At 44.0% G+C, this 25,034-nt stretch overlaps 1 protein-coding gene across 3 annotated transcripts in view; it reads left to right on the top strand.

Annotated features, from left to right (window-relative positions):
• Positions 1 to 25,034, top strand: part of VAV1 (vav guanine nucleotide exchange factor 1) — a 75,786-nt gene that overhangs the window by 26,144 nt on the left and 24,608 nt on the right. For 2 of the 3 annotated variants that reach the window (XM_053585120.1, XM_053585119.1), the window contains exons 2-16: positions 17,375 to 17,491; positions 17,951 to 18,009; positions 18,122 to 18,190; positions 18,332 to 18,440; positions 18,542 to 18,637; positions 19,945 to 20,013; positions 20,143 to 20,246; positions 20,758 to 20,857; positions 21,541 to 21,636; positions 21,859 to 21,927; positions 22,077 to 22,163; positions 22,264 to 22,349; positions 22,745 to 22,877; positions 24,064 to 24,173; positions 24,801 to 24,902. In XM_053585120.1, the coding sequence (XP_053441095.1) occupies positions 17,375 to 17,491; positions 17,951 to 18,009; positions 18,122 to 18,190; positions 18,332 to 18,440; positions 18,542 to 18,637; positions 19,945 to 20,013; positions 20,143 to 20,246; positions 20,758 to 20,857; positions 21,541 to 21,636; positions 21,859 to 21,927; positions 22,077 to 22,163; positions 22,264 to 22,349; positions 22,745 to 22,877; positions 24,064 to 24,173; positions 24,801 to 24,902 (1,406 nt within the window). The remainder of the gene's footprint in view (positions 1 to 17,374; positions 17,492 to 17,950; positions 18,010 to 18,121; positions 18,191 to 18,331; positions 18,441 to 18,541; positions 18,638 to 19,944; positions 20,014 to 20,142; positions 20,247 to 20,757; positions 20,858 to 21,540; positions 21,637 to 21,858; positions 21,928 to 22,076; positions 22,164 to 22,263; positions 22,350 to 22,744; positions 22,878 to 24,063; positions 24,174 to 24,800; positions 24,903 to 25,034) is intronic. The other variant, XM_053585122.1, reaches the window with a different exon arrangement.

Genomic DNA, 25,034 nt, shown 5'->3' with positions numbered 1-25,034 from the left:
TTATAGGCATGAACTACTAAGCCCCACTGGATTCTGGGAACATTTTGAAGGTGGAACCAAAAGGATTTGCTGATGACTTAGAGATGGAGCTTGGGAGAAATAGAGACATCAAGGGGACTTCAGCATTGAGGGTCTGAATAACGGGAAGGACCCATGTGATTAGATCTCACTTCATAGGTCCCGGTAGCAACTCTGTTGAGAGAATGAAACAAAATAATGCATGTGGAACCTTTAGTACAAGGTTTTGCAAAGGGCTAAGTCCTTAACATATGGTGCCTTGCAAGAAGGCTTGGGAGAGCAGTGGCTCACTGGCACAGGTAGTGTTGATGGACCGAGGGACACTTCAGAGACAACTTTGGGAAAATGAGGTTGTAGCAATGGAGGGAGTGCAGGACCTGAGATAGAAAAGAATACATGCGCGAGTTGGTTGGTTGTATTATGTGCAGTAACATAATACAAACATGAGCACTGAGACCGGATCTCATTCCAGCACCCAGGCTGGAGTGCAGTGTAGTGATCATATCTCACTGTAACTTTGACCTCCTGGGCTCATGTGGTCCAAGGAGCTGTGACTTATGGGTGTGTGCCACCATGCCCAGCTAATTTTTAAAAAATTCTTTGTAGGTCTGGGGTCTTGCTATGTTGCCCAGCCAGAACAATATACGACTATTTTTGGATACCAATGGAAAGGGGGAAAGGGAATAAGATTAGGGAGTGTTGCATGTAAATTTGATATCTAATTATGTAATATTTAATTAAAAAGAAAATGTATTTAGCCAAAGGCATTAAAAATTTATGTCCACAGGAAAACTTGCACACAGATGTTTACAGCAGCTTTATTCATAACTGTAAAGACTTGGGAGCCACCACTTCCTTCAGTGAGTGAGTGGATAAATAAACAGTGGTGTGTCCAAATAACAGAATGTGGTTCAGGGCTGAAAAGCAATGAGCTCTTAAGCTGTGAAAAGACATATAGAGGAAACTTAAATGCATATTACTCTGTGAACGAAACCAGGCTGAAAAGGCTGTGTGCTGTATGATTCCAGCTAAATGATATTTCTGAAAAGGCAAAACTCTAAGGACAGTCAATCAGTGGTTGCAGGAATTAGTGGGCGGGGAGGGATAGACAGGTGCGGCACAGGGTATTTTTAGGGTAGTAGGACTACTCTGTGTGATCCCATAATGCTGGAGACATGTTATTGTACAATTGTCCAAACCCAGAAAATGCATAACCCCAAGAGTGAACCCTAACATGAACTATGCATTCTGGGTGAGAAAGACGTGTCAGTGCAGGTTCATCAATTGTAAAAGATGCACCACTACCTGGGGGATGTTATAGTGGGGTAGGCTGCGTGTGTGTAGTGGGAGGGAACTCTCTGTACCTGCCACTGGAGTTCATGTGAACCCAAAGCTGCTCTAAAAAACAAAGCCTATTATTAATATTAAAAAAAAAAAAGAGAAGAAAAGAGAGGAATAAAGGAAGGAAGGGAGAGCAGACTGGAACCTTCAGACTGTGCTGGCACAGGTGTTGTGGAAGCTAAAGGGTGCTTACAGAGTCCTCCCTCACCACCCTTCAGCCTGATAGGGTCTGGTGTTTTATCAAGGTAGTGGGGGAAGCCCTCCGTGAGTTTTTACATGACAGGAAACTTAATTCAGGGGTCCTCAAACTAAGACCTGTGAGCCAAATCCAGACCGCCACCTGTTTTTGTAAATATAGTTTTACTGGAGCATATATACATAGCATGCTTTTGTGCTGCAATGGCAGAGTTGAGTAGCTGCAACTCAAAACACATGTCCCACAAAGCTGAAAATTTTTGGTATCTAGCCCTTGACAGGAAAAATTTAATAAGGTCCTAAATCAAAGGGACTTACACGATTCAAGGAATTTTTTGACTCATGCAATGGAAATCATATGTGAATTTTAAGATGTCTTGATTCCATAGCTCTAACAATGTCATCAAAGGGTGGATGTCTTCCTGTGATGGCTTCTTTGTCAGGCTTAGGCGACTTCAGGATCACCCCCTCAGGGCTGAAAAGTGGCTGTGGTTGCTCCAGACATCATAATCTTACCCCTGACCACTTCCAAATTACTGTCCTAGAAGGTAGAGCTTAAGACCTGGGATTTAAACTCTCTTATTGGTCTGAATTGGGTCACATTAATGATCTCTTGAACCAATAGCCACGGGAAAAGGGATGGCCTATGCTAATTGACTGGACCTGAGTATAGAGCCTCTCATTTCATGTGGTTTGAAGAGAAAGGGGAAGGGGCTATTTTTTCAAAGGTAAATCAGGGTTCTTGGATGTGTATGTGTGTGTGTGTGTGTGTGTGTGTGTGTGTGTGTGTGAATGGACTTAAATAGAATTGATGATTAAGCTGGGCTTAATCAGTTCAAGGTTGATATGGCCTTGCTATAGTGTTAGGAACCAATGTCTTCTTTTTTGTTGCTGTGACACCTGTGAAATATTTCCTTTGTCCTCTATTCCCAAGATAATTCACCCCCATACCAACTTTCTAGCCAGAGAAAAGGGAAGAGAATGTCCTTCCCCTATATAAATCCTTCCCCTTTATAAATGAAAATCACACCTTTCATATCCTATTGGCTAGAACTTGGTCATGTGACTACACCTAATGTATCGGTTAGCTATGACTGCAAAACTGCTGTGTAATAAACAACCAGAAAAATTTGGCATTCTGAAACAATAAGTAAGCACACATATGAGTATCAGATGGCTTTACTGATCTCAGTTGGGCTGGGCTAGGGTCTGTCATTCCCCTTCTAGTACTGACAGACTAGCCCTGTGGTGATGGTGGGGAGAGAAAACTGAAGCATCCAATGCATTTTGAGGCTTAGTCTAAGAATTCTTTTTGGCCTTATTCTATTTGCTAAAGTAAGTCACATGGCCAAAGCCAAATCCAAGAGATGGAGAGTATATTCTGCCCACAGTGGGAGAACACTGCAAAGGAATCCAGGGAGAGGTGAAGACTTGCAGCCATTAATGCTGTCTGACAGCTGGATGGCAAGAGACTGGGAAACGTTTTTATTCCAAGAGACCATGTACCTAGCTAAAAGTTGAGAGCCTTATTGCTATGCAGAAGAGAAGAATGTATATTAAGGCCACTTTCTGTGTATACCCCAAAGGTGTAAAAAAGAATACCATGGAGATTTGGAAGCATGGAGTCAGCTGTTAACCTGGTCTGGGAGTGAACATGTTACAGGATTCTAAAAGGGCTTTCCTATTGTTCTAGGACGTAATGTCTAAGATGAGAGGATGGGTGTAGCTTTTGCTACATAACAAGCAACCCCCCCAAATGGAATGAAAATAACATTTGTAATTTTTATTGATTTGGGGAACAGTCTGGGCAGATCTGCTGATTTCTGTGAGGGTGGCCTCAAACCCATGTCCAGTGGTTGGCAGGTGGGATGGAAAATAGGTCCAGAGAGTCTTCTAGTTTCCCGTGTTGTTTCTTTCTTTATTTTTTTAAATTGACATTTTATTTTTTGAGGGGGATAGGGCAAGTATCTTTATTTCTAATTTCTTTTTATCTCAGATTAACAGGAGGGTACAAGTGATTAGGTTACAATGCTTGCATTTGTTAGGTAGAGTCCCTGTTGTAGTTGTGTCCCACACCCAGGAGGTGTCCATGTACCCTTATGTTGTGCCCATTAGGTGGGAGCTCACCAATCTCCCTCCCTTCTTTCCTTCCCCCTCTCTCCTGCCTCCTCCCTTCTTTCCCCATCTTGAATTTAATTGAGTTTTTCTCCTGTGTGGGCATCTATTCGTTCATTTACTTACTGGCTTCATGTTAGTATTGAGTACATTGGATACCTGCTTTTCCATTCTTGTGATACTTTACTAAGAAGAATGTGTTTCAACTCCATCCAGGTTAATACAAAAAAGGTAACATCTCTTTTTATGGCTGAATAGTATTACATGGTATACATATACCACGATTTGTTAATCCATTCCTGGGTTGGTGGGAATTTGGATTGTTACCACGTCTTGGTGATTGTGAATTGAGCTGTGATAAACCATCTAGTACAAATGTCTTTATGATAAAATGATTTTTTTTTCTCCTGGGTAGATACCTAGTAATGGGATTGTGGGGTAAAATGGTAGGTCTAATTTGAGTTCTTTGGGGATTCTCCATACTTCCTTCCAAAGACACTGTGTTGTTTATTTACTTCCTCAGTGAATATTTAATGGGCACTATCCCATGCTACCATGTGATGTTCAGGCTCCAGTGATGAATGAACCCCAGGCCATGCCTTTATCTTGTGGAGGATGGTTACAAACCTTGTGGTCAGGCCTGGGATAGAGAGGGACTTTATTCCAAGGGAGCCTGAAATTGAGGGAGAGTGAGAACTCTGCCTGGCCAAAGAAGTTGGGGATGGTTTCCTGGATGAAGAGATACAGGAGATGGGTCTTGAAGGATGTATAGGAGTTCACCAGGCATATGTGAGAGACACATTTAGCTCAGATACCAGTCCTTTGTTCATGTCTCTGCATATAATTATGGGAAGAATTGACAAGAGCAGTGAAGAGTCATGGGGCCTCTGACGGTCGGATGGTTCACAACCAGCTCTGGTCCCAGGGGATACTGTATTAGGATAACACTACTGACAAGAGTGGACAAGCCTTTTCAGTTTATTGACTTGATGCAGTAAAATGTATTTCTTGTCCACATAACAGTTCAATGCATGTGTTCCTGGTTCCAGGTGGGGGCACTTTTCCTTAGGGGATGATTCATAGACACAGGCTATTTTTATGTGTGCCTTTGTCATCTCTTAGAGTCTCAGACTGAAGAAAACAGGGAGAAGAGGATATGGAGAAGTCATTGCTACGTCTTAAATACATCACTTTCAAAGTGGTACACATGAAAAATGCAGGTATTCTATTGGCCAAAACCAGTCCCATGACCACAGCCATAGGCAAGAGGGGATGAGAAATGTAGTCCTCGCCTGGGCAGCGAATTTCGAGCAGAAATTCCCTATTATGAAAGAGAGGACATGACTTTGGTGGATTGCTAATGGTCTCTGCCACAAGCAGCAACAGGAATAGAACTGAGGTCTGGGAGGCAGGACACAGTTTATTTTGTACGCTTGAGTAAACCCTTCTCCCTTTTGGAGTTTTTCCTGTCTTCTGGGGGTGAAGACTGGAAACTGATTGGTATCTGAGGTCTCTTCCAGTTTCAAAAATTTATGAGTCAGTAAATGCTTTTGGACTTCTTAGCTGGAGCTGGAATGGTGATGATGATGATGGTGGTGACAGGGATGGTAATGAAGATGATGGTGATGATGTATGATGACAGGGGTGGTGCTATTGGTGACAGTGGTGATGAGAGGGATGATTTCCACCTATTGAAATGTCAAGCCCTTACAACAACATGATATAGTAGGGGCCAGGCACAGTGGCTTATGACTGTAATCCTAGCATTTTAGGAGGCTGAGGCAGGAGGATCACTTGAGCTCAGGAGTTCAAGAACAGCCTAAGCAAATTGAGACCCTGTGTCCACAAAAAAGAAAAAAAAAGTGATACAGTAGGCATAAATCCTCTATACTAGTTTGTCTTTACCCCTATTTTGCCTATTTACTGCTGAGAACAGCTTATCCCCAAATTTATCCATCAAGGAAAACAACAATTTATTATGCTTATGGGTTATTTAGGTCAGGAATTTTTAAATGGCTCAGCTGGGCAGTTCCGATTTGGGGTTTCTTAAGAGTTTGCAATCAGGGGCTGTGCCTGTGCCTGTGGCTCAGTCGGTAAGGCGCCGGCCCCATATACCGAGGGTGGCGGGTTCAAACCCGGCCCCGGCCAAACTGCAACCAAAAAATAGCTGGGCGTTGTGGCAGACGCCTGTAGTCTCAGCTACTCGGGAGGCTGAGGCAAGAGAATCGCTTACGCCCAGGAGTTGGAGGTAGCTGTGAGCTCTGTGAGGCCATGGCACTCTACCGAGGGCCATAAAGTGAGACTCTGTCGCTACAAAAAAAAAAGAGTTTGCAATCAAATATTGGCTGAATTGGCAGTCATCTGAAACCTTGACTGGGAGCTATGAACTCATGGGGGGCTACAGTATCTTGGAGGCTGGCTACTATAATCTCATTGTTTTCATTACTGTAAATTTATGATAAGTCTTGATATCTGATAAGACTCATATCACCACTTTATTTTCCCTCTGAAGGAGTAGGCTGACTATTCCATAACTCTATGCTTTCTGATATAAGTCTTAGGATTTATTTGTTAAATTCAGTGAAAAACCATTTGAGGTTTTAATTAAAATTGCATTGAATCTATAGTTCAGTTTTGGAAAGAGTAGAGAACATAACAATATTGGGTCTTACTAGGAAAGAAAGAGAAAAGGAAGAAAAAAGAATGGGTATATTTTTTACTCTATTTCTTTAGGTGTTTCTTTCATGTCTTTTGGTACAATTTTATAATTTTCTTCATAAAAAATTTGCACTTCTCTTTGTTAGGTTTATTAGATTTCACTAGCTTTACATGTTGGTTTGTTTTACATTTTCAAAGGCTATGGTAGATAGAACCCTTTTTTTTTCTTTTTTTTTTTTTATTGTTGGGGATTCATTGAGGGTACAATAAGCCAGTTACACTGATTGCAATTGTTAGGTAAAGTCCCTCTTGCAATCATGTCTTGCCCCCACAAAGTGTGACACACACTAAAGCCCCACCCCCGTCCCTCCATCCCTCTTTCTGCTTCCCCCCCCCCATAACCTTAATTGTCATTAATTGTCCTCATATCAAGATTGAGTACATAGGATTCATGCTTCTCCATTCTTGTGATGCTTTACTAAGAATAATGTCTTCCACTTCCATCCAGGTTAATACGAAGGATGTAAAGTCTCCATTTTTTTTTAATGGCTGAATAGTATTCCATGGTATACATATACCATAGCTTGTTAATCCATTCCTGGGTTGGTGGGCATTTAGGCTGTTTCCACATTTTGGCGATTGTGAATTGAGCTGCAATAAACAGTCTAGTACAAGTGTCCTTATGATAAAAGGATTTCTTTCCTTCTGGGTAGATGCCCAGTAATGGGATTGCAGGATCGAATGGGAGGTCTAGGTTGAGTGCTTTGAGGTTTCTCCATACTTCCTTCCAGAAAGGTTGTACTAGTTTGCAGTCCCACCAGCAGTGTAAAAGTGTTCCCTTCTCTCCACCTCCATGCCAGCATCTGCAGTTTTGAGATTTTGTGATGTGGGCCATTCTCACTGAGGTTAGATGATATCTCAGGGTTGTTTTGATTTGCATTTCTCCAATATATAGAGATGATGAACATTTTTTCATGTGTTTGTTAGCTATTCGTCTGTCATCTTTAGAGAAAGTTCTATTCATGTCTCTTGCCCATTGATATAAGGGATTGTTGGCTTTTTTCATGTGGATTAATTTGAGTTCTCTATAGATCCTGGTTATCAAGCTTTTGTCTGATTGAAAATATGCAAATATCCTTTCCCATTGTGTAGGTTGTCTCTTTGGTTTGGTTATTGTCTCCTTAGCTGTACAGAAGCTTTTCAGTTTAATGAAGTCCCATTTGTTTATTTTTGTTGTTGTTGCAATTGCCATGGCAGTCTTCTTCATGAAGTCTTCCCCCAGGCCAATATCTTCCAGTGTTTTTCCTATGCTTTCTTTGAGGATTTTTATTGTTTCATGCCTTAAATTTAAGTCCTTATCCATCTTGAATCAATTTTTGTCAGTGGGGAAAGGTGTGGGTCCAGTTTCGTCTTTTACATGTAGATATCCAGTTCTCCCAACACCATTTATTGAATAGGGAGTCTTTCCCCCAAGGTAAGTTCTTGTTTGGTTTATCGAAGATTAGGTGGTTGTAAGATGTTAGTTTCATTTCTTGGTGTTCAATTCGATTCCAAGTGTCTATGTCTCTGTTTTTGTGCCAGTACTATGCTGTCTTGACCACTATGGCTTTATAGTACAGACTAAAATCTGGTATGCTGATGCCCCCAGCTTTATTTTTGTTACAGAGAACTGCCTTAGCTATACGGGGTTTTTTCCGTTTCCATACAAAACACAGAATCATTTTTTCCAAATCTTGAAAGTACAATGTAGGTACTTTGATAGGAATGGCGTTGAATAGGTAGATTGCTTTGGGAAGTATAGACATTTTAACAATGTTGATTCTTCCCATCCATGAGCATGGTATGTTCTTCCATTTGTTAATATCCTCTGCTATTTCCTTTCTGAGGAGTTCATAGTTTTCTTTATAGAGGTCCTTCACCTCCTTCGTTAGGTATATTCCTAGGTATTTCATTTTCTTTGAAACTATGGTGAAGGGAGTTGTGTCCTTAATTAGCTTCTCATCTTGACTGTTATTGGTGTATACAAAGGCTACTGACTTGTGGACATTGATTTTATATCCTGAAACATTACTGTATTTTTTGATGACTTCTAGGAGTCTTGTGGTTGAGTCTTTGGGGTTCTCTAAGTATAAGATCATGTCGTCAGCAAAGAGGGAGAGTTTGACCTCCTCTGCTCCCATTTGGATTCCCTTTATTTCCTTGTCTTGCCTAACTGTATTGGCTAGAACTTCCAGCACTATGTTGAATAGTAAAGGTGACAGAGGACAACCTTGTCTGGTTCCAGTTCTAAGAGGAAAAGCTTTGAAGTTTTACTCCATTCAGTAAAATATTGGCTGTGGGTTTGTCATAGATAGCTTCAATCAGTTTTAGAAATGTGCCACCTATGCCTATACTCTTCAGTGTTCTAATTAGAAAAGGATGCTGGATTTTATCAAATGCTTTTTCTGCATGTATTGAGAGGATCATGTGATCTTTATTTTTGCCTCTGTTGATATGGTGGATAACGTTTATGGACTTGCGTATGTTAAACCAGCCTTGCATCCCTGGGATGAAGCCTACTTGATCATGATGAATGACTTTTTTGATGATAAGCTGTAATCTATTGGCTAGGATTTTGTTGAGAATTTTTCCATCTATATTCATGAGTGAGATTGGTGTGAAATTCTCCTTTTTGTTTGGGTCTTTTCCTGGTTTTGGTATCAGGGTGATGTTTGCTTCATAGAATGTGTTGGGGAAGATTCCTTCTTCCTCAGTTTTTTGGAATAATTTCTGCAGTACAGGAATAAGCTCTTCCTTGAAGGTTTGATAGAATTCTGGAGTGAAGCCATCTGGACCAGGGCATTTTTTAGTTGGAAGCTTTTTTATTGTTTCTTTGATCTCAGTGCTTGAAATTGGTTGTTCAGGAGGTCTATTTCTTCCTGGCTAAGTCTAGGGAGAGGGTGTCTTTCCAAATATTGATCCATTTCCTTCACATTGTCAAATTTCTGGGCATAGAGTTTCTCGTAGTATTCAGAGATGATCTCTTGTATCTCTGTGGGATCAGTTTTATTTCCCCTTTATCGTTTCTGATTGAGGTTACTAGAGATTTTACTTTTCTATTTCTAGTTAGTCTGGCCAATGGTTTATCTATTTTATTTATTTTTTCAAAAAACCAACTCCTTGTTTCATTAATTTTCTGAATGATTCTTTTGTTTTCAATTTCATTGATCTCTGATTTGATTTTGGATATTTCTTTTCTTCTACTGAGTTTAGGCTTTGATTGTTCTTCTTTTTCCATAAGATCCAAGATCCATAAGATCTCTTGTGAGATTGTTGATGTGCTCTCTTTCTGTTTTTCGAATGTAGGCATCTAAAGCGATGAATTTTCCTCTCAAAACTGCTTTTGCAGTATCCCACAGGTTTTGGTAGCTTGTGTCTTCATTGTTGTTATGCTCAAGGAAGTTAATGATTTCTTGTTTTATTTCTTCCTTCACCCATCTGTTATTCAACAGAAGATTGTTTAATTTCCACGCCTTTGGGTGGGGTTGAGCATTTTTGTTAGAGTTGAGTTCCACCTTTAGTGCCTTATGGTCTGAGAAGATACAAGGTAAAATTTCAATTCTTTTGATTCTGTTGATATTTGTTTTGTGTCCCAGGATATGATCAATTTTGGAGAATGTTCCATGGGGTGATAAGAAGAATGTATATTCTTTATCTTTGGGGTGGAGTGTTCTATATGTGTCTATCAAGCACAGTTGTTCTAGGGTCTCATTTAAATCTCTTATATCTTTGTTTAATTTCTGTTTAGAGGATCTGTCCAGCTCTGTAAGAGGTGTGTTAAAGTCCACTGTTATGATGGTATTATCAGATATCATATTGCTCAGACTGAGTAAGGTCTGCTTCAAGAATCTGGGAGCATTTAAATTGGGTGCATAAATATTTAGAATTGAAATGTCTTCTTGTTGTATTTTTCCCTTGACCAATATAAAGTGACCATCTTTGTCTTTTTTGACTTTAGTTGCTTTAAATCCACATGTATCTGAAAATAAGATTGCAACTTCTCTTTTCTTCTGAATTCCATTTGCCTGAAAAATTGTCTTCCAACCCTTGACTCGGAGCTTTAATTTGTCTTTTGAAGCCAGGTGTGTTTCTTGCAGACAGCAAATGGATGGCTTGTGTTTTTTAATCCAGTCAGCCAATCTATGTCTCTTCAGTGGGGAATTCAAGCCATTAACATTTATTGAGATAATTGATAAGTGTGGTAGTATTGTATTCGTCTTATTTGGTGAGAGCCCATTGCTTAGTTTTATCTTTTGCATCAGTGTGGAGGTTAGGTTCTGTCCTTTAATTTCTGAGTTCTTACTTTGCTGCTGATCCATTGTGGTTGTCAGTGTGCAGAACAGGTTGAAGTATTTCCTGTAGAGCTGGTCTTGTTGTGGCAAATTTCCTCAATGTTTGTATATCCGTAAATGATTTGATATCTCCGTCAACTTTGAAGCTTAGCTTAGCAGTGTACAGAATTCTGGGCTGAGAATTGTTCTGTTTAAGTAAGTTAAAGGTAGATGACCATTGTCTTCTTGCTTGGAAAGTTTCATTAGAGAAGTCTGTGGTCACTCTGATGGATTTGCCCCTGTAGGTCAACTGGCGCTCACTCCTGGCAGCTTGCAGAATCTTTTCTTTTGTCTTGACTTTGGACAGGTTCATCACAATGTGTCTTGGAGAAGCTCGGTTAGAGTTGAGGTGACCTGGGGTCCAATATCCCTCTGAAAGCAGTGTGTCAGAATCTTTGGGGATGTTTGGGAAATTTTCTTTTATAATATTCTCTAGTATGGCTTCCATTCCTCTGGGGCATTCTTCTTCCCCTTCTGGTATTCCTATAACTCGTATGTTGGAACACTTCATAAAGTCCCATAATTCTGACAGTGAACGTTCTGCTTTCTCTCTCTTCTTTTCTGCCTCTTTTACTGTCTGAGTTATCTCAAGAACTTTGTTTTCTACCTCTGAAATTCTTTCTTCTGCATGGTCTAACCTGTTGCTGATACTTTCCATTGCATCTTTAAGTTCCCTAATTGACTGTTTCAGTTCCTTCAGGTCTGCTATATCCTTTTTATATTCTTCACATCGTTCATCTCTTATTTGATTCTGTTTTTGGATTTCCTTTTGGTTATTTTCCACTTTATTAGCAATTTCCTTCATTGTTTCCATCATTTCTTTCATTGTCTTCAACATGTGTATTCTAAGTTCCCTTTCTGTCATTCCTAACATTTCTTTACTGGTGGAATCATCTGCAGTAGCTACCTCATGGTCCCTTGGTGGGGTTGTTCTAGACTGGTTCTTCATGTTGCCTGGAGTTTTCTGCTGATTCTTCCTCATGGGTGATTTCTTTTATCTGTTTCCTTGCCCTAATTTTCCTTTCACTTCCTCTTGCTCTTTAAGTTCTTGTGCCTGTGGACTAAGGGTTACAGGACCAGACAGGTGAGAAGGTTGAAGAGCAAAAAATGGATGAAAGAAAAGAGGACCGAGTGATAAAAAAAAAAAAAAAAAAGATAGAGAAAGGAGAGGGGGTGGTTATAAGGAATATTGACAAAAAGAAGAGAGGCACAGAAAGAGGGAGACAGGGCAATATAGGTGTACAGTAGGGTACTTTGACACAACCTTAAAAAACCCCACCTTCTGGGGGTGCCCAGTTGGGTGGTTCCCTTGAGGTCAGCAGCTCTTTGCTAACCTGATCCGACACAGTACCTGACCTCCACCAAGTAGAGAGGAAAGACAAAAATGCTATAAATCAAACCAAAACAAGCAAACAGAAAACTTTATGGGGATAAAATTGGGTGAAAAACCAAATGATAGCGGTAGAAACACTAGCAAAAATGAAGTTGTAGTTATTAAAAATGGCAGCAATGGGAAATTATAATTAAACTAGAAAAATTGAGAAAGAAAACGGGATCTGTATGGAAAAGATTGAAATTAAAATACAAAAGAACATCAATAACGTCAAAACAAACAAACAAACAAAAAAAAAAACTAACAACCAAACAAAAAAAAAAGAAAAAAATACACAACCAAAAACAAAACAGTTTGTATATGTTATTGAATATTGTCTGGGCAACACGTGGTCTTCTGGGGTATGAGATGTTAATCACAGTTCTGATACGACTGGAGGCTGCTGATTTCTCAAACCCCAGCAGGTAGACACCCTAAATCTCTCTTCAGCCCACTTAAAAGGCACTTTGAACTTGTAAACTTGCTGAGCAGAAGCTTTCCCAGCTTTCTCGCTGGAATCACTGCTGAAGTGGCCATCCACTTACCCAGTGTGCCAAAACCGGTCTCACTCTGCCCCTGAGGGTTAGGGCTGCAAGGCGGCTCAGACCCCACCCTTAGGCTACTTGGTTGCTGGGTTACCAGCTCCCACCAGTTTCTAGCTCTGCGACCCTGAGGGCGGAGCTTGCCAGTGCAGATCACTGACAATGGTTCCGTGTGACCCACCGCCAAACACTATTAGCTCCGTCTGGCTCAGCGGCTCAGACTGGGGCTCCAGACAACGGCCAAAGTTCTCCGCACTCCCGCTCAGGCCTTCCCCAAGGCAGTTCAACTCAGTGCCAAGTCCAAGGACATCAAAACAGTTCACAGGTAAGGCCTTTCTGGTTTTCAGTCTCGCTGCTACTGAACTTACAGTTGTGGGCGGGTTTAGACGGATTGAACACACGTGACCACTTGCCGGTTTTCCACTGTTTTAGTCCTCCTCTTGGGGTCCAGAAGTCTCTTGCTGACTCCCTGTATCCTCATAGGAGTGATGATAGGCAGTTCCCACCAGCCAGAGATGCCTGGAGTCCTATCTCCCCAGACTCATGGTGCCCAGATACTCGGCTGCCATCTTGCTCCGCCTCAGATAGAACCCTTTTTAAATTCAAGGCAAGACAAAGAAAAAAGGAAAGGAAGAAATACAGTGGTCATTTTTTGCAGGAGAAACAATCATGGATGTAGAAAACTCCAAAGAATATGCAAATAAATTGCTGTAATTAATGTAAATTCAAGTCTGATTTTCTTATAGTGAAATGCTAAGTACTTTGGTTTACTGTCAATCAGTTCTCTCTGTGTACACTTGTGCAATCCATGCCCTTATCAACACACATTTCCATCACTTGTGGCCGCTCTGAGTCAATCTGTCTTCTCTCCTGCCCCAGAAGTAACCGCTGATTTGATGTCTATCACTGTAGGTTAGTTGTGCTTATTCTCAGATTTCACAAAGTTACCTTTCTTTTTTTTTTAAAAAAAGATAATATTTTCTGAGTGATTGTTGCTGGTGCACCCACACACAATGGACTTTGTATATTAGGTTTGTATTCAGCAACATTGCCAAATAATTTCATTAATTACAGCAGTTTATTTGCATATTCTTTGGGACTTTCTACATCCATGATTGTTTTTCCTGCAAAAATGACCACTGTATTTCTTTCTTTCCTTTTTTCTTTGTCTTGCCTCGCAGTGCAGGCTGAATAGATGTTAAATAGAAATTGTGATAGTGAGAGTCCTTGCCTTCTGATTTCAAAGGGAATCTTTTCCACACCTTGTTATAAGTATATTTTGCTCTAATTTTTTTGAAGATGTTCTTTATCAGATTACATAAATTCTCTTCTATGCTTACTTTGCCAAGAGTTATTTTTCCTCTCTTCTTTCTCTTTTCTTTTTTAATATAACAAGGGAATGTTGAATTGCTACTCTGGTCTTTTATGTGTCTCTGTTGCAAATTTCTCTTTTTGACAGAGAGAAGAGGGTTTGGGTTAGAGCCCTGGGCAAGCAACAGGATCTAGTTATAATCAAATCACATTGTTTGAATCCTATTTATTTTACAGTTGCTTCTCTTTGTAGCAAATGGTCTTAGTTTTCTTTTTATAGTGGGAAGAAAAGTTCTCTTCTTAAATACATTTATTATTATATATTAATTTAAAGTTCATGTTCCATATGTAATGAGTTAGGTAGACTGTGGATGTGGCAGCAGTTGAGAAAAAGATACGAAGATGGAAGAAAAGCACAAATACAACAAATCCTGGGTATGGCATCATTTCCTACAGACTGCTATGGCGTAGTGATTAAATGCAGGCTTCGAAGTCATGCTGCCTTAGTCTGCATCTTGCTGTGTGGCTCTGCCTCAGTTTCCTTATCTGCAGAAGGAGGATGATAATAGCACTTACTTTGCAGGGTTGTGGCAAAGATTCCATGTTATCCTGGTAGAGTACTCGGAATTGAACCCACAGTGCATCGGTGCTCATGCTGGCTACGTGCAGGGGGGGAGATGGAGCTGTGTTGGAGAGTGTGTTATCTCGTCTCACACCATCCTGGAGCTCCATTGCAGCTCTTCTGCTGACTAACTTTTGCTGTTAATAATCTTAAAAAAATTTTTTTTTTTTACTCGTTATATTTTATTCCTTTGGCTATTGTAATTAGTTTTGGGGAAAATATTATTTATTTATTTATTTATTATTTATTTTAGAATATTAGGGGGTACAGATTTTGTTTACATACTTGGTCTTTGTACAAATTGAGTCAGAGTTGTAAGTGTGCACTGTACCCGACAGGTGTGAATTTACTCATCTCTCCTGCCCCTACCCTGCTATTCATAATCTTGTGCAGCTTTCCCTCCCAACTGGAGCTTGGTTTCTTGCGGGTGAAATGGGTGTGAATACAGTGTGATCATGAGCATGGAATTCTTCTGGGCACCCAACCATGTGTAGTAGGCATTCAAGGGATGCAGATGATGTCCTGGCAGAGCCACAGAGTAGGAGTCAGCCATTGTATCAGATCACCTGGGGAGGCTGTTAAAGGAAGATTCCCAGGCTCCACTGCCAGCCATTCATTTGCCAATTATATTTGGAGGGTTTTATATGTGCCAGGTATTATTGTGGATGCCAGCTATCCACTAGGGAATAAGACAATAGCCCTGCCCTCCTCAAACTGACATTATATTTGCGGGAGAAGGATAATAAAAAGAACAAATGAAGCACGGTAGTGGGGACACACAATGCCAGAGTAGGGGGTGTCATTTTAAATAGGGTAGTCAGAGGAGGTCTCACTGGGGTGACCTTTGAGCAAAGACAAAGAAGGTAGCAATGAGCCTTGTAGACCTGCTTGGGCTGCCATAACAAAGCGCTACATCTCATAATAAGTGCCCCTTTCCTCTCCCCCCTCCCCTCCCTCTCTCCCTCTTGCTCACTCTGCTCCAGCCACATGGGCCCCCTCACTGTTCCTTCAACACACCAGGCATGGCCCTGCCTCAGGGTCTTTGCATGGGCTGTTCCGTCTTCTTGGAATATATTTTCTCCTGTCTTATGGGTTGAATTGTGTGCTTCCAAAACTTAAATGGTGTAGTCCTAACCTCTGGTGCCTCCTGTCATGACTGTATTTGGAGATAGGGTCATTACATAGATAATTAAGTAGAAATGAAGTCATAGAGTGGGCTTTAATCTAATCTGACTGGGAGGAGATTCAAAGCTCAATTCTCAATTGCCAAGATGTGGAAACAACTCAAGTGCCCATCAACCCAGGAATGAATTAACAAACTGTGGTATATGTATACCATGGAATGTTATTCAGCCATAAATAGATGGACAGATGGAAACTTTAACTCTTTTGAATGAATCTGGATGGAGTTGAAACACATTCTTCTTAGTAAAGTACCACAAGAATGGAGAAGCAGGTATCCAATGTACTCAATACTAACATGAAGCCAGTAGATGAGCTAATACATGCCCACATAAGAGAAAAACTTAATTCAATTTAAGTTGGGCGGGGCTAGTGTGCTCCCACTTAATGGGCATACTGTAAAGATATAGCACACTTCCTGGGTGTGGGACACAACTACAACAGGGAGTCTACCTAACAAATGCAAACATTGTAACCTAATCATTTGTACCCTCATATTAATCTGAAATAAGAAAAAAGTAATTTCAATTAAAAAAAGAAGAGGCGATGAGGACACAGGTATAGAGAGTGGGAAGCACACATTAAGATGCATGTTAAAGTGGCCATCTGCTAACCAATGGGAGAGGCCCCAGAAGAAACAACCCTGCCAACACCACGATCTTGGACTTGTCATCTCCAAAACTATTCTGGACATTTCTTTTCTAGGAATGGAATCATACAGTATGTGGCCTTTTGCAACTGGCTTCTTTCTTTCTTTATTTTTTTTGCAACTGGCTTCTTTCACTGAGCCTGTTTTCGAGTTTCATCCATGTGGTAGCACAAAACAGCATTTTGCTCCTTTTAAAAAAAAGGCTGAGTACTATTTCATTCTATGGATTTACCTGCATAGGACATTGCATATAAATGGAGTCATACGATATGTGACTTAGGAAGACTCATTCTAAACAGCCTTCCTGAGGGTTGCTCTGACTTTGTGGAGATGGTTGGGGGCTCTCAGAGAATCTGCGTGCTGGGAAGGCTGGTGGACAGAGGTTGGTTAGAATTCTTTAGGGTCTGAGGAACCTCAGAGAAAGCTGAGCCCACTGGGATACTGGATGAACCAATATTGGACAAATGCAAGAGCAGAAGGTGTTTTGTTTTGTTTTAAACCAGAGCCAGGTATCAAACAGCCAGGGCCATATCCAATGTTTGTCAATATCTTTTGGTTGCAAGTCTCATTAATCCAACCTCAACTATCTTAAATGTGAGAAGAATATTTTGGCTCATGAAATCTAAAACTTCAAGGACATTTCATACAAATGAAGTTATATTCTATGTGGCCTTTTGTGTCTGGCTTTTTTTTTTTTTCACTTGGCAGAATATTTTTGAGGATCACCCACATTGTAGCAGGTGTTTGTGCCTCATTCCTTTTTATGGCGGAATAATGCTCCATTACATGGAGAGACTACATTTATTTGTCTGTGATTAATTTTACCTCAATTAAAAAAAGACTTCAGTTATGGCTTGATCTTCATCAGAAGAAAGTCAGTTTCGTGGCAGGGGGTCTGTGGTTTCTTTTTTCTCCTCTACACCAAGCTGCCTAGGGATCGGTTTGTCCTCTACCTGTTCATTCTCTCCCTCACCCTCATTTTTTTCTCTCCCCCTATAGTTTCTGTGCCTTAAGAACATTCGGACTTTCCTGTCCACCTGCTGTGAGAAGTTTGGCCTCAAGCGGAGTGAGCTCTTCGAAGCTTTTGACCTCTTTGATGTGCAGGATTTTGGGAAGGTGAGCCAGGCACCTAAAGCCCAAATTCGAATTTCAGTTCATTTCAGGCAAGCCCAGGGCTGTCAGGAGATGGACAGATGAGCCAGAAAGAGCCATCACACAAGGGGCAAATAGCACTGGCTTGGAACACATGGGCCTGGGTTTGCATCTCTGCTCCACTACTTGTTGTGTGACCTTGGATATCTGGCTGTGCTTCTCTGAGTTCTGGGGCTCCTCATCTGTACTATGAGTATGCTATTATCCTGCCCTCTCTGAATAGCTGAGGATGAAATAGAAGACAGGAGCTCACTTAAGGGACAGTGGCATGGGGGTGAGCAGGTAGAGAAAATCCTGAGTGAGGATCCCAGGAGGCATAGGGTCTTGCTTCAAGTCCAGCCTCAAAGCCTTGGAGTCTGAGGCAGAGTTCTGCCCGTGAGGGTGGGTCCGGGGCTTACTGAGCAGCCACGGCCCTTGTCACAGGTCATCTGCACCCTGTCTGCTCTGTCTTGGACCCCGATTGCACAGAACAAGGGGATCATGTGAGTAACGACCCAGGTTTTGAGACATTTGGCCCCAGTCAGACTATCTCCTTGAAGCCCTCCTCCCACACATCCCCAGGCCTCTGGCTCACAACCTCCTGGCTCCCCTCAGGCCCTTCCCCACTGAGGAGGACAGTGTGGGTGACGAAGACATCTACAGTGGCCTGTCGGACCAGATCGAGTGAGTGCTGGGAGCCTCCAGGGCTTGCTGGAGCCCCCTCCTGGGTGCGGGTGCTAGAGGAGACACACTTCCTCTGGGAGGGGTCTGAGGGGTTCCTGGCCCAGGGAATCTGGTGACCCTGCCTGACCCCACGTCCTGCAGCGACACAGTGGAGGAGGACGAGGACCTGTACGACTGTGTGGAAAATGAGGAGGCAGAAGGCGACGAGATCTACGAGGACCTCATGCGCTCGGAGCCGGTGCCCATGCCGGTGTGTGGGGCAGAGGGCAGCGTCGGGGCGGCCCGAGCTAGCGCAGGGGGCCAGTCGCGCCGCCCGCCACGCCAACACTGGCCTCTCATTCCCACGTTCAGCCCAAAATGACAGAGTATGACAAACGGTGCTGCTGCCTGCGGGAGATTCAGCAGACGGAGGAGAAGTACACGGACACGTTGGGCTCGATCCAGCAGGTGGGCGCAGCCGACCCAGCCCCCACTAGGCGCATGCGCAGGTCCGGGCCGGCAGGTGCGCGTCCACCTGTCCGGCTGCCTCTGGGGCGTACCAAGCCTTTTCCTTGTCCCCGTTGTTTTGTGTTCCTATGTCTCTCTCCCTCTTTGGGTGTCTCTGACTTTTGCCCTGTGACTTATCTTCCCCGTCTTTCCCTCTTTTCCTGTCTCTCTCCATTTCTTTTCCCTCTGGGTCCCGCTCTACTTCCTCGGTGTCTCCTTCTCTCCCACTCTCCGTCTGCCTCTATTATTACCTCTCTTACGTTGACTGTGTTGAATCTCATTCCTTCGTCTATTTCTTTTAAAAATAGCTTTTTAAGATTTCATTAATAATATTCATTAATTAGTTTCATTAATTAATATTAATGAAATCTTAAAAAGCTATTTTTATATACAAGGCAGTGTTTTTTGGCATATTCACAAAGTAGCTGCAACCATCACCACTGTCTAATTTTAGAACACTTTCAACATCTCTTCAACAACCCCACACTCCTTAACTGTCACTCCTCAGCCCCTGGTTACCCACAATCTACCGCCTCTCTCTGTGGATCTATCTGTTCTGGACATTCATATAAACGGGACCACACGCTCTCTGTCCTTCCGGGTCTGCCTTCTCTCACCCAGCAGGCCGTCCTCGAGGTCCACCACGCTGCAGCCTGTGGCAGGGACTCCTTCCTTTTCATGCTCACTAAAATCCCAATGAAATTCATTTTGTTAATCTATTCCCTCATTGATGGACATTTGGGTTGTTTACACTTTGGGGCTATTGTAAACAATTCTGCTATGAACATTCTGTTCAAGTTTTTTTTTTTAATTTTTTTATTGTTGGGGATTCATTGAGGGTACAAGAAACCAGGTTAGTTTTTCTTTTTTTTTAAGAGTTGGGGTCTCTTTCTGTCACCTGGAATGGAGGGGCCCATAGCTCACTGCAGACTCAACCCTTCCCAGCCTCCCAAGTATCTGGGCCTACAGGTAGACACCACTGCATTTGGCTAATCAATTTTTCTTTTTTTTAAGAGATGGACTCTCACTATATTGCCCAGATTGACCTTGGCCTCCCAAAGTGCTGGAATTATCAGCGTGAGCCACAATGCCCAGCCTCCTGTACAAGTTCTTATGTGGACATTCTTTAACTCTTTTCATCCCTCTGCCTCTTTCTTTGTGTTTCCTTGTCTTCCTTGTGTCTGGCTCTCTCTCTGTCTCCTTGTCCCTTTCTCTCTGGGACTGGGCTGAAGGGAGGGGATCTTATGTTCCTTCCTCCTCTCCTGCAGCACTTTATGAAGCCTCTGCAACGGTTCCTCAAACCCCCAGATATTGAGATTATCTTTATCAACATTGAGGTGAGCTGGCCCACCTGCAGCTCCCTTAGGAGCTGGGAGTTGAGCAGTATGGCATAGGTGGAGGATCCTCCCCAGCATGGCTCTCTGAGCCCCAGGCTCTGGCCCCAGCCCTTGCCCTTCCCTCTGTAGGACCTGCTTCGTGTGCACACACACTTCCTAAAGGAGATGAAGGAAGCACTGGTCACTCCTGGCGCTTCCACCCTCTACCAAGTCTTTATCAAATACAAGGAAAGGTGAGCCCTGGGGGGTCGCTGCCCTGACTGGGCTGGTTATTTGGAACCCTCAGAGGCCACTAGACAGGGAGAACTTTTGGCTGTGTGCTCATGGCCAAGGGAGCTGTCTATGTCTGGTTCAATTCCCAGCTCTGCTGTGTGGCACTGGGTAGCCACTTACCCTCTCTGTGCTTCAGTGTGGTACAGGAATGTATCTCCTAGGGTTGTGGTGAGGATCAAATAAATTGATGCATGAAATGATTAGCACAGGGCTTAGCATGCAGTAGGCACTCAGTAAGTGTTTGTTATATAAATGAACATTGGGAAAAGATGCCATAATATGCCAGGTACTGTGTCATTTAATGGTAGCATAACCTCTTGTGGGAGGTGCTATTGTTATGCCCATTTCATAGATGGAGACACTGAGATTCAGGGTTGTGTAGCTGGGAAGAGTGAGGCCAGGACTGACACCCAGATCTGCCTAACCTTGGTGCTGGCCACTCTTACGTGGTGGTCTGTCTGCTTCTTGTAGGTTTCTCATCTACGGCCGCTACTGCAGCCAGGTGGAGTCGGCCAGCAAGCATCTGGACCGCGTGGCTGCAGCTCGGGAGGATGTGCAGATGAAGCTGGAGGTGGGGGTTGTGCCTACCTCTGGGGAGGGCTTTCCCACTCCTTCCCTAGAGGCAGCAGGGAGGTGACTGGGTTGTAGATGGCTCCCCTTTCTGCTGCAGCCCAGCTAGGGATCTGCCAAGAGAATTAGGGAGAGAGATACCAGCCGGCTGAGTGGAGGGAATGGAACAGGGCAGAACTGGGCCAGGCTCACATCTGGACTGACTCTCAGGCTGGTGTCCTGACTCCCAAACTGAACCCAAGCCCCAGACTGAGCCCTGACACTGACTGTGCCCCAAGCTGGACTGAACTCCAACTTCATGCTGAGCCCTGTCCCAATCAGCCCTTGATGCCAGGCTGAGCCCTGACCCTGAATTGAACCCCTACCTTGGATCCATGTGTCTAGGGGAAACACAGGCAGGGTGTGGGCAGGAGGATGAGGACTCTCTAGATCTGTCCATCTCCTGTCTTTCTAACCACACTCGGCTGGCAGAATGCTGGGCTTCTACCCTAGGCAGCACATGTGGCCTCCTGGTAGTTTTTAAACTGCCCCTCACCTCTTAGCATCTTTTTAACCTTTCTTTTTGGGGGGTTCTAGTGATGGACAGCTGCCCACATATTTATTTGAATCTTCCCTGCTCCCAACTCATCATGGGCACCTGCTTGCACCTGGTCTTGACACTTACCTTGTTCTCTGATCTTACAGGAGTGTTCTCAGCGAGCAAACAACGGGAGGTTCACCTTGAGAGACCTGCTAATGGTGCCTATGCAGCGGGTGCTCAAGTACCACCTCCTCCTCCAGGTGCTATGCACACCCCCTGCCAGGGCTGGGTCTGCTTACTCTCCTGTGTCTATGGGGGGGCTGGCTTCTGGAGGTTGGGGCCATGGGGAGGGTTCATTGGGACAGGTCCCAGCCTCCAGAGAGAGCTGATGAGGGAGGAGCTGGTGAGCCAGCATTGTTTGGAAGGGCCCCAAGGGGGAGGGGACAGGCCTGGGTGATGTCTGACTCCTTTGGGTCCCGCAGGAGCTGGTGAAACACACTCAGGATATGATGGAGAAGGAGAATCTGCGATTGTCCCTAGATGCCATGAGGGTGAGTGTGGTGTGGGTGACAGTCGCGCACATGCTGTGGATACTGCCTCTAAGCCTCCTGGAGGGGGCTGACCTCCTATCCAGGGCCAGGTTGGAGTCTGGGCTGGGTGATGGGGTGTGGGGCCAGGCTCACCTCTGTCACACCCCCAGGACCTGGCACAGTGTGTGAATGAGGTCAAGAGAGACAACGAGACCCTGAGGCAGATCACCAACTTCCAGTTGTCCATTGAGAACCTGGTGAGGTGGTGGAGCCAGGTGGTCCAGGGTGTGGCCGTGGGGAGGGCGTGTTGGTCCTCTTCTTGGCGGCTGTTTGCCAGACCTCCTGCTTGCTGTCTAGGACCAGTCTCTGGCCCACTACGGCCGGCCCAAGATTGACGGAGAGCTCAAGATCACCTCAGTGGAACGTCGCTCCAAGATGGACAGGTGGGTAGAACCTGGGTATGGCGTAGCTAGGCTCCTAGATGGGTAGGTGGGTGGAGCCTGGGTAGGGTAGGGCTGGGTTCCCAGATAAGACTTGTAGGCTGAGTTAACTTGGATTTGGGGAGGCACCTGGGTGTAAGCAGGGCCAGATTTCCAGCAGATAGGTGAGTGAGCCTGCCCAAACTAGGGGTGTAAACTTGATAGGCAGGGCAAAACCACGATGGATGTGCAGGTGGGGCCAAGATGGACAGGTGGTGGGGCCAAACTGGATCATGTGGGTTAGGAGGGATAGGTGGGCACAGCCAAGTAGGCCGGAGAGTGAGAAGGCAGGATAGGGCCCTGAAGGTGGAGGGAACCGGGCGGAGAGGTGATGGGGCATCCTACCCATTCACTCCCAGGTACGCCTTCCTGCTCGACAAAGCTCTGCTCATCTGTAAGCGCCGGGGCGACTCCTACGATCTCAAGGACTTTGTGAACTTGCACAGTTTCCAGGTTCGAGATGACTCCTCTGGAGACAGAGACAACAAGAAGGTGCGAGTCTGACGCTAGGGCTGGGGGGGCCTCCTGAGGAGGGGCAGCTTGGGGCTCTCCACTTGGGTGTGTGTATATATTTGTGAGAGTCCACGGAAGTGTGTCTTAAGCTACGCAGTTACTTTATCCTGGGCACTTTTTTAGGTGCTAGGACAAAAATGGAAAACCAAACAGACATGGTCCCCTGTTGTATAGTGGTATGGGAAGTGTTCTACAAAGAACATAAAACAGGGGATGTGACCCTGATGGGTGAGGGTGGGAGGCCAGGACTTGTCTTACCTCCACTGAACATTCTCTGAGCTGAGGCTTCTGTCCCTCTTGCGTTTCTTCACTTTCTTCCACTCTTTCTCCTGCTTACTCTTTTTTTTTTTTTCCTATGATCAGGTTACATAGTTGCTTTTGCAATGTTAAAGTTCTAATTGTAGTCTTGCCCTTTACCCAGGAAGTGTGCCATATACCAACATACTCAGTCTCCCCTCGCCTAACTTCTACTTGAGTTTAATTGAGTTTTTCTCTCATGTGAGCATGTAGGTGTTAATCTACTTGTTTCAATTTAGCACTGAGTGCCTGTGATGCTTGTTTCTCCATTGTTGCCATACTTTGCTTAGAAGAATGTTCTCTAAATCTGTCTAGGTTGTTACAGAAGACATAACATTTCCATCATGTTTTGTGGCTGAATAATATTCCATGGTGCACATATGTTTCCTATCCCTTTAGTCCTCCTCCTGGAGGCCTACCACTGCTTCCCTGTTTCTTAGCCCCTGTGCCTCCACATTGAGGTGCTAATTGCTCTCTCATATTTGCCTCTTTATGTGTCTGTCTCCCCCCACCACCTGGAGCCATGGAACAGTGTTTGCTGCTCTGTCCCCGGCTTCCAGCTAGGTGTCTGTTTCTCAGCGGGCTCTCAAGGAATGCTTGTCACATAGACAAATGAATGAATGACAATCATGTCTGAGGTGTGTTAGGCTAAGGGGTGTGTATGTGTATGTGTGTATGGTTTTGGAGTTTGTGGATGTATATTTGGATATCCTAGGCCACACTTTACAAGGATACTATTGCATGGTGCGAGGGGCAGAGAGACTGTGTGGGCCTGCCCCTGTTCCCCCTGCAGGGGGAGGGGTCCGTGTATGTGCTCCCACCCTCTGCAGAGGGGGTAGGCCTCGGTCTGAGCTCTGCTCCCCTGCAGTGGAGCCACATGTTTCTCCTGATCGAGGACCAAGGTGCCCAGGGCTATGAGCTGTTCTTTAAGACTCGAGAACTGAAGAAGAAGTGGATGGAGCAGTTTGAGATGGCCATGTGAGTCCTCCTTCCCTCCCTCTTTTTATCTTCAGAGGACTGTGTCTCCTTTATCGTAGAGGCCAGGAGGTAGGACTGTGCTCTAGTCTGCACTCAGCCCACAGTCTATGGGCTGTCCTGAACCTCACTTTCCTCATCTGAGAGATGGAGGGACAGGCTGAAGGCTGTCTTGCATCTGTGGAATGCTGAAGCTTTGTACAAACTTCAGCCATCAGTCTGGAATTTTCTCCCTCTCCTCCTTCTCCTCTCATTCCTCCTCTTCTTCCCCTTTTGCCTCCTCCTTCCTCCTTCTCCATCTTTTTATATTGAGACGAAATTCCCATAATAGAAATTTAATCATGTCAAAGTGTACATTGTTGTACAACCATCACATCTATCCAGTTCTAAAACCTTTGCACCATTCCCCAAAGAAACTTTTCACCCATTAAACAGTCACTCCCCCTCTCTCAGCCCCTGGAAACTACCACTGTGCTTTCTCTCTTGACAAGTGCTCATACCAGCATTATTCAAATGTCAGTCAGCGGATGAATGGACAAACAAAATATGGTCTGTCCTGCCATGGAACAGTATTCTGCTATAAAAAGGAATAAAATTCTGGTCCTCACTTCTTTTATTTCCCCTCACCAGTTCCAACATCTACCCTGAGAATGCCACTGCCAACGGGCACGACTTCCAGATGTTCTCCTTTGAGGAGACCACTTCCTGCAAAGCTTGTCAGATGCTGCTAAGGTGCAAGTCTGGGAGGATGGGCCTGGGTCCTAGGCATAGTCACCCATTCCTTTCTAGAGAAGCTCCCCTAAATTGGGAGATGGGAGGCCCTACTTTGATGTTCAGTTCACTTTCTGGCTCTGAAGAGAACCC

This window comes from Nycticebus coucang, chromosome 3, assembly GCF_027406575.1.
Source record: "Nycticebus coucang isolate mNycCou1 chromosome 3, mNycCou1.pri, whole genome shotgun sequence".
Lineage (NCBI taxonomy): Eukaryota > Metazoa > Chordata > Mammalia > Primates > Lorisidae > Nycticebus > Nycticebus coucang.
Note: the sequence above shows the minus strand (reverse complement) of the source record. Positions and strands in the feature narration are given on the sequence as shown.